Source organism: Synchiropus splendidus, chromosome 8 (genome assembly GCF_027744825.2).
Source record: "Synchiropus splendidus isolate RoL2022-P1 chromosome 8, RoL_Sspl_1.0, whole genome shotgun sequence".
Classification (NCBI taxonomy): Eukaryota; Metazoa; Chordata; class Actinopteri; order Syngnathiformes; family Callionymidae; genus Synchiropus; species Synchiropus splendidus.
The window spans coordinates 23,291,499-23,304,669 of NC_071341.1; the positions used below are offsets into that span (position 1 = coordinate 23,291,499).

General features: G+C 43.4%; 1 protein-coding gene across 3 annotated transcripts in view; it reads right to left on the reverse strand.

The window, feature by feature from the left end:
- sik2b (salt-inducible kinase 2b) overlaps nt 1-13,171 on the reverse strand; it is a 34,078-nt gene that overhangs the window by 11,904 nt on the left and 9,003 nt on the right. For all 3 annotated transcript variants that reach the window (XM_053872189.1, XM_053872190.1, XM_053872192.1), the window contains exons 4-6: nt 8,335-8,496; nt 3,766-3,890; nt 2,200-2,323 (exon numbers count right to left, since the gene is read on the reverse strand). In XM_053872189.1, the coding sequence (XP_053728164.1) occupies nt 2,200-2,323; nt 3,766-3,890; nt 8,335-8,496 (411 nt within the window). The remainder of the gene's footprint in view (nt 1-2,199; nt 2,324-3,765; nt 3,891-8,334; nt 8,497-13,171) is intronic.

Consider the following 13,171-nt stretch of genomic DNA (forward strand, 5'->3'; position numbering starts at 1 on the left):
TCACAGATTCGCATTGTCTACAGATACATTGGGCCGCAGCTATCATTATCATTGTCGTTGTCAGATGTGCCTGTGATGTGTTCGGTGGCCTTTAGCCACAGATGTTAATGTTCTGTGTTTGAATAACAACAATATAGGTCGATATGTGCTCCTGGTTATGTAAAATTAATACATTAACTAAAGCCTCATAGAGATTGAATACAGACTTCATTCAGAAAAAAAACATTCTTACACTGTAAACAAAAGAAAAAAACGTTTTTTTTTTTTTCAATAAAACTGTGATCAAAATGTGACCAGCTCCTTGACACTCTTTGCAGTTAATTTCAGCAGCATGAACCAAATCTCCCAGACTTCACAGCCCTCCTGATGGGAGCTTCTGACCTCGAGTTAATAACTGGATGAGTTTGACGTCACACACAGCTGGCTGCTTAACAGGATTACAGATCCTCTGGCATCACAACCACGGCCTGCCAGCACCCCCACAGCCCTGGCTGCATTCCTATCTGCCTCCCAGCATCCTCGCCAACATACCGGGGCTCGCTTTAACCAGCACCTTGAGAGGACATTCTGGGCTGAATTTATATATCGCTGAAGTATCACCGTGAATAATGAACGTGGTAAAATAAGACGTTTTGCCAATGTATATTGCTGTGGCCCTCAGCTTTGTCCACTAAACACCGTCTTCCTGATTCTCTCTGAGATGTTTTACACGACATACTTCCCAACATGTGTTTTGAGGCCTGACATCTTTTTCCCAACCACACGCACAAGTGCCCTCAGCCCTATACTTCCAACCTGACCTGACTCACCATGCCAGTGCATCTAATCAAGACCGACTGTCCAAAACTATGTTTATAGCAACAGTAGAGACTAGTGCCAACACCAGTGAAAGGTCTGTCGGTGTAAGGGGTCACACATAACTGACTCGCTGGCTGATTGATACTGTGGAACATTACGGCACCATGACTCAACTCCAGCACCATGCCAGCGGTGTCGAGTTGCTTCAAGGGGGTCGGGTAAAGGCGCTCGGAGACTTCAGATAAAAGTGACTTTTTAATACAAAACGAAGCACTGTGTCGATCAGTCTACACATGGTGGCGAACAAGGCACCTTTTCTTTGCTTTGGCAGTCACAGAGTCAACTATTATTGTGGTGTCGCAAATCCATTACCTTCCAAAATTACGTTGACGCCTTCCAGTGACTAGGCAAGTGAAAAATCTTGTTGTCTCACTTGAAAGAGAAGCCACACTGACCCTTGTGCAATGAAGCCCCTTGAAAGTGAGGCTGAATGACTAGATATGCTTCGGCAAACTTCTCACTGTGGAATGCTATTCCTTTACACAGTAATCATCCAGGATATTTCTGTCTCCATAGCAAGGAGGCCCCGCTTCAAATCCACCTTCAGGCGAACCCAGTTGTTTCACCTTTCTTTCCTCTCACAGTTCAAAACATGAATGCTGCTGCAATTTTCTCCTGAGCTGTTGGAGTCCTCATCAAGAAATCCAATTCAATTACTGACAGTTCATCAGCAGAATAAAAGAAAAATGCCTTGTGGTTGTCCAGGATAAACGTTAAACACTTGTGGGTCAGTGTGGTTGGGGTCAAATGTGAAGCTTCACCGGTGACTGCGTGAAGTGTCCTGTCTGCTAACTCGCGACGCACTGGCAGGGAACTCTGATGTTGTCAGCACAGCTTCCTTTTCCGTGAGCCATTTCTGCACACTATGTTCCTCATTTTCAGCAAATGTCTCGCAGGAGAAGTGTCATTTCACTCCTACATAATTCTTGTGTGTTAATGGTTTCAAGGTTCTCAACAAACACACCCCCCCCCCAAGATCCCCCTGCGGAGAGCAGACTGCAGAAGTCATACGGTGAAAAAGAAAACGACAAAAAAACTGACAGAAGAACAGGAAGATGCCTCACAGGCAGAAGGAGTGAGTCAGGAAGGCAGAAGTATCTGTTGAAAGACAGACGGCCTTATGCTGGAAAGCTTCACTGGTTCTTTCCCAGGTTACATAAAAAGCTCTGGGTTTAATCTGTAGTCCATTCAAGAGCACAGCCGTTTGAAAAGTGAGCCAAAATAACTTTAAGCACATAAATATGCATTGTTTAGAAAGATGATGTTGGAGTCAATAACACAGCAGAGACCTTCAGAAAGTCATGAGTCACTCCAGCACTGGACTCCAGCTCCTTGTCTTACCTTCAGTCATAAAATACGGGATGCGAAACCGGCCTTCCAAGACTCTCTGGCGGAGAACAGGCAAGGTGGGCCCATCGAAGGGCAACGCACCGCACACCAGCACGTACAGCACCACCCCCATGCTCTGGAACGCAACAGAAACACAGCGATGTCTCAGGCTGTCCGGAAGTTGTGCAGCCGTGAATCTAACATTAATGTGATACGATCCCTTCTCTTCAGCAGTGCCACGTTCAGGAGAGGTCTCCGGGCTTATTTGTCAAATTGGGAAGGACATTTCTCCAGTTTTAATTCCCCCTCAAGTCACCTGGGCGACAGATGGGAAAACAAGCAGATGTGCAACCTTGGGGAGCTGCATATTTGGCAACCTCATTTGTCTTCAAGCCGCATGGGACTTCATTCGTTAATTAAATGTACATCAACGTGCAAAATAAACCAACAAGTACTAAGGAATTAAACGCCACAATGTATAATGCTTTATCATGTAGGATTCTGTACCACAATATAATGCGGCTGAAATAAAGAAATGAAACTGATAAGTGCATGAAAACATCATCGACAGCTAGGAATTCCAGCCGAACGGTGCAGGGCACATTCAAGCTGGGACAGTAACTCGGGCTCAGGGATTTTCGGGGGCATTTGAATTGCCTTTTCTCTGGACGATAACTGCGAATTTCTTCTTCAAATCAAGCATAGGTGCAATCTTCACAGTTCATATAGTGTTTTAAAAAATGATATCTAAACATTGCACACTATTACTAAGGCAAGGATTTCAAATGTATTGTATTTGAAACCTGGATACAGATTTTAAACGACTGAAGTTTCGAAACAGAGCAAACAGCAGAGAATGACAAGTGACAAAGACTCTGAGGAGGATTCATTCAATGCTGCTGAGAGTTTCCAGTTGTGGTCCTCAGACTTGGATTGTCATCAGCTCCATGACCAACACCATTTCAAGTTAGTCACATGAGAGTTTCAAGTTGCGGTCTCCTTACCTGAACTTGTGTCATGCCATTTTCATTCATCATTGATTACCGTGATGTCATTTTAAGTCAGCAGAGCGGCGAGTCAACATGAAACACTCCAGAGCGTAACATCGCCTCACACCACACTGCTGAAGGTCTAAGATATTGGTGAGTATCTGTGAGTAGACACTTAGGTCCGTTGTAAGTAAAAAAGTCGACCCGTGGAGTCAGTTCACTGAGACACATGCAGCTGAGCAGTCTCTGCCTTTATTTAACCTGTGATCGGAGGTCTGTTCCACTCCCTCACTATCTCACATTAGTTGTGTGTGTGTGCCTCACTGTCTCAGTGATCCTGTAAAGCGAGTGAAGCTGGACAGATTAGCCGAGCCAACAGCCATATCAAGGGCTGGAATGGGCATGTGATGTTGAAATGCATCATGGGCCATAGTTGCCTTTGTTTTTACATCTGGGTTTTACCTGATCTCCTGAGAAATGAAAACATAAAAAAACGTTTTCAATTGTGAGAAGGCGATCAATGGTTCAGCCCAAAGTTGCTCATCCGTTAAATATAAATGAAGAACCAGACAAAGCTGTTCGTGCTTACCCAGATGTCCAACTGTGGTCCCTCATACTGTTGACCTTCGAAGACCTCCGGGGCAGCGTAGGGTGGACTGCCGCACCACGTGGCCAGGGGCTCACCGGGCTTGAAGAAGTTCCCAAATCCAAAGTCTTCAGGAGACAAGATAGCAAATTCAGGTGGGTTGGTTTCACTGCACAATAAACTTTGTATCCGGGAGGGAGATGGACAAATGAGCAGGCTCAGATTAAAGCACAGATTAAAGAAGTGAGAGGGAGCGTGGCTGTGGGGGTCTGCAGGTTTTTTACATAATGAAATAAACATTCCACTGAGCAGTTTTATGAGGTAACCTCCTCTGGGGACCAAGTGAGGTCATAAAAGGCTTTTCAATGACTTGTCAGATTTTATCTATGGATCAGAAAGTGTCCAACGCACACTTGCACGAACAGCCGAAGCCCCCGAGAGCTTCGCGTCTGCCTTTCATTAAGTCAAAAAAAAGCTACAACCTCCGAAGCACACAGCCAAGCTGCTTGTATGCAGTGACTCAGTGCCTCCCCTTCCTTCATTTCCCATAACTCTAAAACACTTTCCAGTTAATCATCTCCTTTTCTGATTCAGTTGGGCAAGAGTTTAAAATAGTGATGGGCAAACGCATCCTGTCATTTATTCAAGCGTGTTTTACTATCCCACGTGTTCCGTGTGAGCGAGGGAACACATTATTTTGCTTCTAAGATAAGACTTAAAACACAAATATGGCATGGTGTACAAACACACACTATAAAGATGTGCATGCTACCATGCTAAAATATGCTATTGCGACAAATCTCCAGTATTATTCGGGAGTATTCAAAAACCAAAGAGGTCAGGTGAGTTTTCTGCTGCTTTTAAATTTGTCAACAGAGTTCAAAACAGAGAGGACAAACCTGCACCAAGAAACTTTTTTTTCCCTTTAGAACCAGACAATCTAATCAATAAAACAATGACAACAGCCACATTAACCCACAAATGAGAGAAGTGATAACATACAATAAGAAAACAAATTCAGTCACCATTTTATGTTTGTTATTTGAACTATCTAGGTGGAGAAATAGCAGCAGCTGGAAGTCATGCCTGTATTCTGATGACACTGCGATCATTGGTTTCTTGTCAGATTATCCTGACAATTAAACTTAATCTCAGTAAAGTTTTTCAGTTATTTTGCTAACAGACAGGTGAATGCATAGTAAAATATGGGTGGAGGAAGATGACTCGGTTCAATGATGACTTTCATTTCAAACGTCTAAAATACCATTCCACTGTCGACCAGCAACACAACAGAACAGAGTCTCCTTTACTCTTTATTTCCATGTATAAACCATCATTTCTGAACTATTAAGCGCACCTTACTATAAGCACACACAAGTTTCCTCCCAGTAACTTGTGTCATGAGGTTTCAATACCAGTTACCTGCATGTGCCTCGACTCTATCAATATTCAACAAATCAACCTTTTTTCGGCAAATACAGCAGTGATTCAGCAAAAATAATAATCATTTTAAGTAATAACATAAGCGTTCCAAAAAAAAAAAAAAAATCATCTTATCCGCAACACTTGACCAGACCGGGCTGCATGAGGAGCAGACGGTGTGGCTCACTTCACCCTCCACCCGCAGCACTTTCTTCCCACAATTCGACACAGTTATATAAACAGAAAAAAAGCACGGCAAAACAAATAAATAAAATCTGTTTATATAATCAGGCTGGAGGTGATACGGGTACACAATGGAGCATACACACAAAGACACACGCCATAAAAAAAAAATCACAAACACATGCGGTAAATAAGCTAAAAAAAGAGAGAAATACGGAAACGTCTTTAGGTTGTATTTAGGTGAATGTTGGCGTACAGTTAGCAGCAGCAGCATTCAGAATACGACTTGATTAACCAGCAGTCTAACTGCAGTCAAGGCAATGCAGACAAAGAGGAGTCACTCTGTGCACTCTCTGTCACACGTAGCTGCGACCCATTTAAAGCAGCAGCACCGTGAGGAGACAGGTTGACGGTGGAGCCTCAGACACGCTGCAGGCTGCTGACAGAAAGCACAAGAAGGTTGAGGATGTGTTTTGAGCACAAAAGCCCTGGCATAATATTAACCTAGATATTAAGATGCCCAAATACACTGGTGGTGAAGTTGCTTTGATGAAACGGTTCGCCTACATGTTCCTTAACAAAATCCACAAAGTCGATTTTCATGCAAATGTGCCTGAGCTTGAAACATTCAAATGTTTTGCTGACAAAACACCAACAAGAGATTCAAATGAATTCACCGGCTACTGACTTCAGCACCTCCCAAACCTAGAGCAACTGCAGCACAACTGACCTGCTGGGTCATGTTTAAAATGACACGTACAGCTGAAGGACGTAGTAAGATTTAAAACGCATCAAGATGTTATTGCATGGCAGAGCACAAATGGTCTAATTAAGTTGCATTTGATCATTTCACTTTTGGCATTTCTCATGTGTCTTCTTTAGTGGAAAACCGTACTGAGGAAACACAGCCACGAAGCGAAAGGTCACCTTCCTTAAAAATCAAACAGATTCTCTTGCATGGTTTTGAAATTGTTTAAACTGTCAACTCAGTTAAATTGAGCATGAATCCTCCTGCACCGTCTTCGCACAACCCAACATCGAGCCAATAAGAACTCTTCAGGCCTCAGGAAAGGTCGAAGGTTGATGGCGCATTATTTCACCTTTATTCCATTTTAAACAGTATTTTTGCTGCAAACCTTCCCGGGCATCAAGAGCTTGAATGTTATATATGGCTGTTTGAAGTAAAAACATTAAGGCCACCGCCTGCTGTCTCTTTCACTTTCTCCTCTGCGGTCACCATGAGATGACCTTTCTTTGACTGATCACGGCCGGGTTGAGCTTCACACAGTCAGAGATGGCATTTAAGAATAGGAGGGACACCACACGGGAATGGAAGAGTTTGGAACCTGTCAAAAATGTGAAGCTTCATTTCGATACTGCGAACTTTAAAAAACTGCTTCAGAATTTATTTCCCTCTAAATTGCACTTGGGAGTTAGGCGTGATGCTAATAAAAGGTCATTGGTATTACTCTGATGTAATACTGTACGGCTAGCATTTAGACGGTCATATTTAGCCCATAGCGTGTCTCAATATAAGATACACGACTCCCGTCGAAGCAGAGGACTGGTGACACAAGTGCAGTCGATAGCAGCATATACAATGATTATTCTCGCTTGTTTGATTCAATTGCTGGAAAGTAAACAGATGAAAGCGGACATGTGGGATGCGGCTCCTGCCCTGCGCACATGGTGTACTTTCTATTTCAAACATCACATTTGCTCATACGTCCTCTGAGTCTGCTCACTCTCAGAGTTACGTTTGGTAAAGGCTAATGACACTTGCAGGAACAGAAGTGGACATGTCTTCAGGCCCAGAAGCTATCACCATGCATACCTACATGAATGGTTAACTTGTGTGTGCTTGTTTGGCTGGAACAAAAGCCTGCACCCACTGCGGCCGTTTGAGGTCCAGTTTGAGACCCCTGGTGTGGAAGGACAAGGCACTCTAATTCATTGTGTTTGGGAATGCCCGAAATGACAAAGAGATTGGAAGAGAAGTGGGACAGATCCTCTCAAAAACTGTTGGACTACATGTAGGATTATGAAACTCTTTGTGCTGGCGTTAATATACTTTGTTATATGCCCAAGTAAATCAAGAGTAATAGACTAGACTCTTTTGGGCTCAGAAGTCAATTTCCCGATTCTGGAAAAAAGGCCAGATCGGTGAAAGGAATTACAAGCCGTGTTGCCCTGGAAAAACTGACCTTTTGTGGAAAGAGGTGGCAGACGGAATTCGAAGAAATGTGGAAACTTTTGCTCAAATTTGCTGAAAAACGGGTGCACAGTTTGTCTGGAATATGTCCAGCCTTTTTCACAATTTTTATTGTAGTTGTTCTGTTACTTTGATTTCCGTCTACTGTCAATGTTTTTTCCAACGTTAAAAGGCTTCAACGCCAGAAATAAAACACACCATTTAAAGCACCAGCACTTGACGGAGCACGCAGAACTTTTGGGACTCGAGAAAGTGAGACCTGGTTCCTCAGCCGCACGCTGTTAGCACAGCTGCTGGTCCGAGCGTGGCATTTGGACAGCCAAAAAAAAAAAAAGAGAAATTTCACCAAGCTGGATGATCAGCCTTTCTTGGGGGTCGTTTACGCTGAGACGGAAACAACACCAACCAACTAACCCGTAGCCATCTTGTCTCAGGTGCAGCGTTCATTGGCCACCAGAAGCTAATGTGATGCAAGCTACAACCATCCAGTTTGTAACTATTTCACGGACACAGAGCTTCACCAAAATGCATAGTTTCACATCGTTGTCCTTCTGACAGAGTAGTTGCTGCCTTCCTGGCTTTAGGTTTTACCTTGCTAAACAACGTAAAACCCAACTGTTATATTCCAACTTCTGCCTGCGGAGTCCTGCAAGCAGCTTCCAGCCATTGGTCAATGCATCATAAATCTACTGGTGCCTTCTAAACGTCACTGACATCATGCAAACCAAAGCAAAGGAAACAGAATGAAAAAGTACCAGCAATTTTGATGTTCATGTGTCCATCCAGCAGCAGATTCTCTGCCTTCAGGTCCCTGTGAACAATGTTGCGGTTGTGACAATACTCCACTGCAGACAAGATCTGCCAGAATTTCCTCCTGGCCTCCAGCTCGCTGAGGCGGCCGTGCTTTGCCAGGTAGTCTGCAGGCAGGAGAGCGGGGAGGGGAGGAAAAAAAAGAGTTTATTATTTTGGAAGAATATCTCAATAACATAAATTCACTGGAATGCAATTACTCTTCTGACATTTCAAACAAAGAACACGGCCTAACGCAGATTAATAGAAAACAATTAGGCGGATTCCTCCTTCTCATTCTTGGCAGTTGCGTTGAAAGGATCATTTAGTTTTGATGAGGTGCAGGACGGGTGCCAACTGTTTTTCACAGCTGCCTCACATTACGAGATGTTTTGTGAGTGACTCAGCATACGGCGCGCTTTCTTTCAAAGCCTCTTCCTCAAACCTGCTGTTGTGTACGCAGTGGAGTGGAGGAGGACTACTGTACTGTTCCAGCTGTAGCTGTGAGTTCTGCTAACTTCAGGTACCATTGTGCTCTCAACATGGCACTTGATCGTGAAAAATACACAATGTAAGAACAGAGCAGTTAATTGCCACCAAAATAAAAGTGGGGTCACCAGGTATCACATGACTTAAGACTGAAACATGCAAAGACTGAAACAAATGAAATCCCTCCGAGGCACATGCTGCTTGCTGTGGTTTGGTGTAACACTAACATTAGCTTTAGAATATATTATCATATAGAAGCGAGGAACGATGACACAACCCGAAACACATTCAGATTCAAACGATCTCAGCGAAATACAGCTGTCATTTTACAAAATCCTGACTAGCATGGCAACTGCTGAACCAAGGTTTCCCACAGAGAGCGCTGGAGTCAAGGTGGTGACGGGTGTTGGTCATGCCACCGACTGCGTTCTGTCAGTTTTAATTTGGGGTTAAGTGCTGCAAGTGAGAGACGGTCAGTGACGACGAGAGACTGTGCTAGACTGCTCCAAGCATCATTACTAATGAAAGATGTGCTGAAGATTCTGTGTTGGGAGCATCAATGTGCTGCTGTTGTGAAGTGAAAGTGTTTTTTCAAAGCATTACTTTGATCAATCATTAAAATAAGGAGTGACAAGCTCTTTCAGCACAAGAACATGCCAAATAAAGTAGTTTTATTTTAATTGGATTTTGATTTTTCCAATTAAATTCCAGTGTGACAGTGTTTCATTCACCACTACATATTTCACATTCATAACCTGGATAGCAAGCTGAAAACGTAAGAACAACATTGGCTTCAAAAATAAGAATCCAACAAATAAGAAGCAGAAATCCAATTTTGTTTCCGAAGTCGAGTAAAACGGAGTGTTTTCATGGCAATAGATTTTAATGCAACACTCACACACCCCATCAAGTATAGTGCAGTGTGTGAACTTTGGAGCGGTATGGAGTGTTTGTTGCTGCCGGTGGGGAGCCTCTTCACACCACTCTATAGAGATGGCTTGTAAACGCCTCAGTTCACACTCGCCTGCTAACATGGTAGGACATTTTGTGTTGTTGTCCCTTCCAGCTGGCAGGGGTACAGACTCCTAACCAAATTTAACAACAATGAACAACCACAACAAACCACAACAACCACCACGACTGCAGTGAGGACTTGCTGTGCTTATTAATAACTTACAAGGAGTAGATTTGGGTTTTGTTCCTCTTGTTTGTGTCAATTAAAGACAGTGTAGTCATGAGCATACGCTTTATGGTCAAATACAGGAAGAACTTTATCTGATCACAATAAATGCACATGCACTGTGAACAATATCAATCCACTAAATCTGCACTTCTGCTGCATTATAGATGAAGTTATGACATGACAGATGTTAGGCACTTCATTATTCAGACTGAATCGGGCCACGATCTGTATAAGACTATATAACTCCGAATTAGGAGAGGTAGAAGCGATTAGACAGAAACTGTCAGATTCCATAAACAGAGCACTCTAGTGACCAGGTCAGATATCGTGCAGCGTTGCTAATCAAAAAAGACACAAGCAAGGGGAATGTGGCGAGGAGGTCCGAGTACGTGCCTGTGGGGAGAAGCCACCTCTCCTGCCACGTGCTTTAAAAGGGACGCTCTTAAAGAATGGATACACAGGTAACAACAACCACTGAGGAAAAAAACAGAGCCTACATGAAACACCTAAAGGCAAATAAACCAAGCAATACCCTCTCATTTCATCATGAAATGTAACGTGAATCTGACATTTTCCAATCTAACTGTCTTTCATGTTTGTCAAAGACACCAAAAAAAGAGGATAACAAACAACACTGTGATCATGTGAGTCCTCGTCACAGTCCTCATGTGATCCGAAGTCCTCACACATGGTCACATCAGCAAGACTTTTTTACACTGATATCTGAACAGTAGGGCATTTGAGTTAAACCGAAAACATTTTATCAGAAAGTCACGTCCAAAACCATTTATAGTTCACTTGTGTTCACGGTTACTAATGTGGCCATTATTTTGACATCACCGGTAGAACAATGGTCCTCAGAGAGTCAGTTCATATGCTGTTATGCCTCATCCCATTTGCAACGGCGTTGTGTTAACGTGTCAGATGGATTATTGCACACCTAGTTGGGTAATACACTTCTGGTCAAGATCAGCTGAGGAAAAGCAAACAGACCATCTCCAAATAATAGCGGGTTTCTTAGGCAACACATCAACAACCGCTGTGTTCTACTTCTATGAAAAACCGGATGATGAGTTTGGTCTCGTAACAGTAGCTCAGGGCTGTTTGTTCTAAGAGAGGCTTGTTGGATCGACCTCTGAGTGGACCTCACTTTGGAAAATGCTTCTCTGTGCAGTCAGGTAACAGAGCAAAAATACGAGGATAAATACACCGCGAGCAAACTCATTAGATACAGCAGGGAAAGGAATTAGATCCAATGACCAGTCGGGATTCAAAATGTTGGACTGTGAATATGCTTGATTCCATCATTACTCAAGGTATTTTTGTAGATTCATAAAAGACATTTCATGACAGATAAACCATCATAACCTTATTCTGTTACTATTGTTCCACGACTCAACCACTTCCAGAATTCACTTCTGCATTCATGATTATTATTTTTTACTGATAACACATACAAAATTCAGTCTCTCACAAATTGGAATATTGTGTAAGACCAATAAGAAATGGATGTTTTGAGTAGCAATTTCCGGCTTCTGGAAATTATGATCAATTTTATGCGCTCAGTACTTAGCAGGGTCTGCTTCTGCAGGAAGGACTGCATCAGTGTGCCGTGCCACGGAGCCGCTGAGGTGTACTTGCTGCGTGGATAGCGACCTTCAGGTCATCTGCATTGTTGGACCAGCAGCCACTTTTGTAAGTCATTTGCTGTATGTATTCAGAGGGGCCATAATATTTTCTTTATTTTCTTCATCTTTGGTTATAATGAATCAGGCAGAGAACCAGATAAGGAGGACAGATATATTGTCAAACAGAAAACAGCCAGAAACCCTTAAACAGTCACATGACGCCACCCTGGTGTGGATCAAAACTCACGGCAGTTATACATTTGAAGCAGTCACTGCATTAGTCCTGCGGTTTTAAATGACACTTCACAGAGGAATTGCACAATAGATGCGAAATGTGTGTCAAAAATAGTATTTCTTTGAAGGCAATGGTGCCTCTGCCTGACTTCCACTCCATCTCCCAGACAGCTGATCCGTAAGAGTCATCTGTCAGCTAATTCACTTTCCTGCCTCCAGTAGTGATTTCATAAATATGCGTGCCCTACATTTCCCCACCACCTTCCAAATTTCGATGGATATGCCCTGCTCACGCTTCCATTCTTTTCCGTCTCCTCTTTGCTCAGCTCCCTTCAACTCTATTTATTTGCATTTGACCCAATTTCCGGGTCCTCCAGTGGTGAGAGTGCTGGGGATTGGCAGGCTGACAGACACCAAAACATGAAAACAAACTGGCATCCGTGCTTGTGTTGCGCGCCATTCACTGCCCACCCAACAAATTGTAAGAATGTATCTCTCACTCTTCGCCTGCTTTGCCAAAAAAAATGTGCCTCTTTGTTTTGCGCTGCTCCAGACACGCACGCTTCAGATTAGCACACTAGCTGTTTATCCCTCACCCGAATATATCAGTGCTGAAGAAGTGGAATCCATCAACTCTTAAACGCTGGGTGGGCTGCTGAATATCCTCATCTTTCACTCCCTGTAATGTACAGTCAGCCCATGTGCGCTGGCGAAATTCATCATCATGGATGTGCGGTCTCGAGAGGGCAATACTGGGGAAGGAAGCCGGCGGTGAGGCTTAGCAGCTCATCCATTTGTCGGAGTGTATCCTGATCCATCTGCTGGCAGGAACATGCTTGGAAATGAGAAATAAAGGTGACAGTTTTTGTTTCTCATTGTGGCTTTGTGAATCGGATCTAGTCATCCTGTCATCCTGCCTGAGTCAAAGCAGCTATTCTCTCAACCGATGATGACATCAAATTTCTTACATAACAATATTACATTGTGCAACCAGGGCAGAGGGGCCTGAGTAATAAGGACGCTGGTTTTATAATATTCAGAGGAAATCTGTGAACTGTCCAGAGCAAGATTAAAGATGGTTGATGAAGTGAAAGGATGCTGATAGACAGGCGCAGAGGTTAGGGTGGGAGAAACGGGACTGTCGACTGATGGTAAGCTACACTGTGACAGAGTTGCCTGGCTGCCTGACAAACTAGCCTGTTCTGCAGTGCGGTTGCTGGCAATAAGCGCAGGTCGGACCTACATTCAACACCTGTTCAACGTCATCTT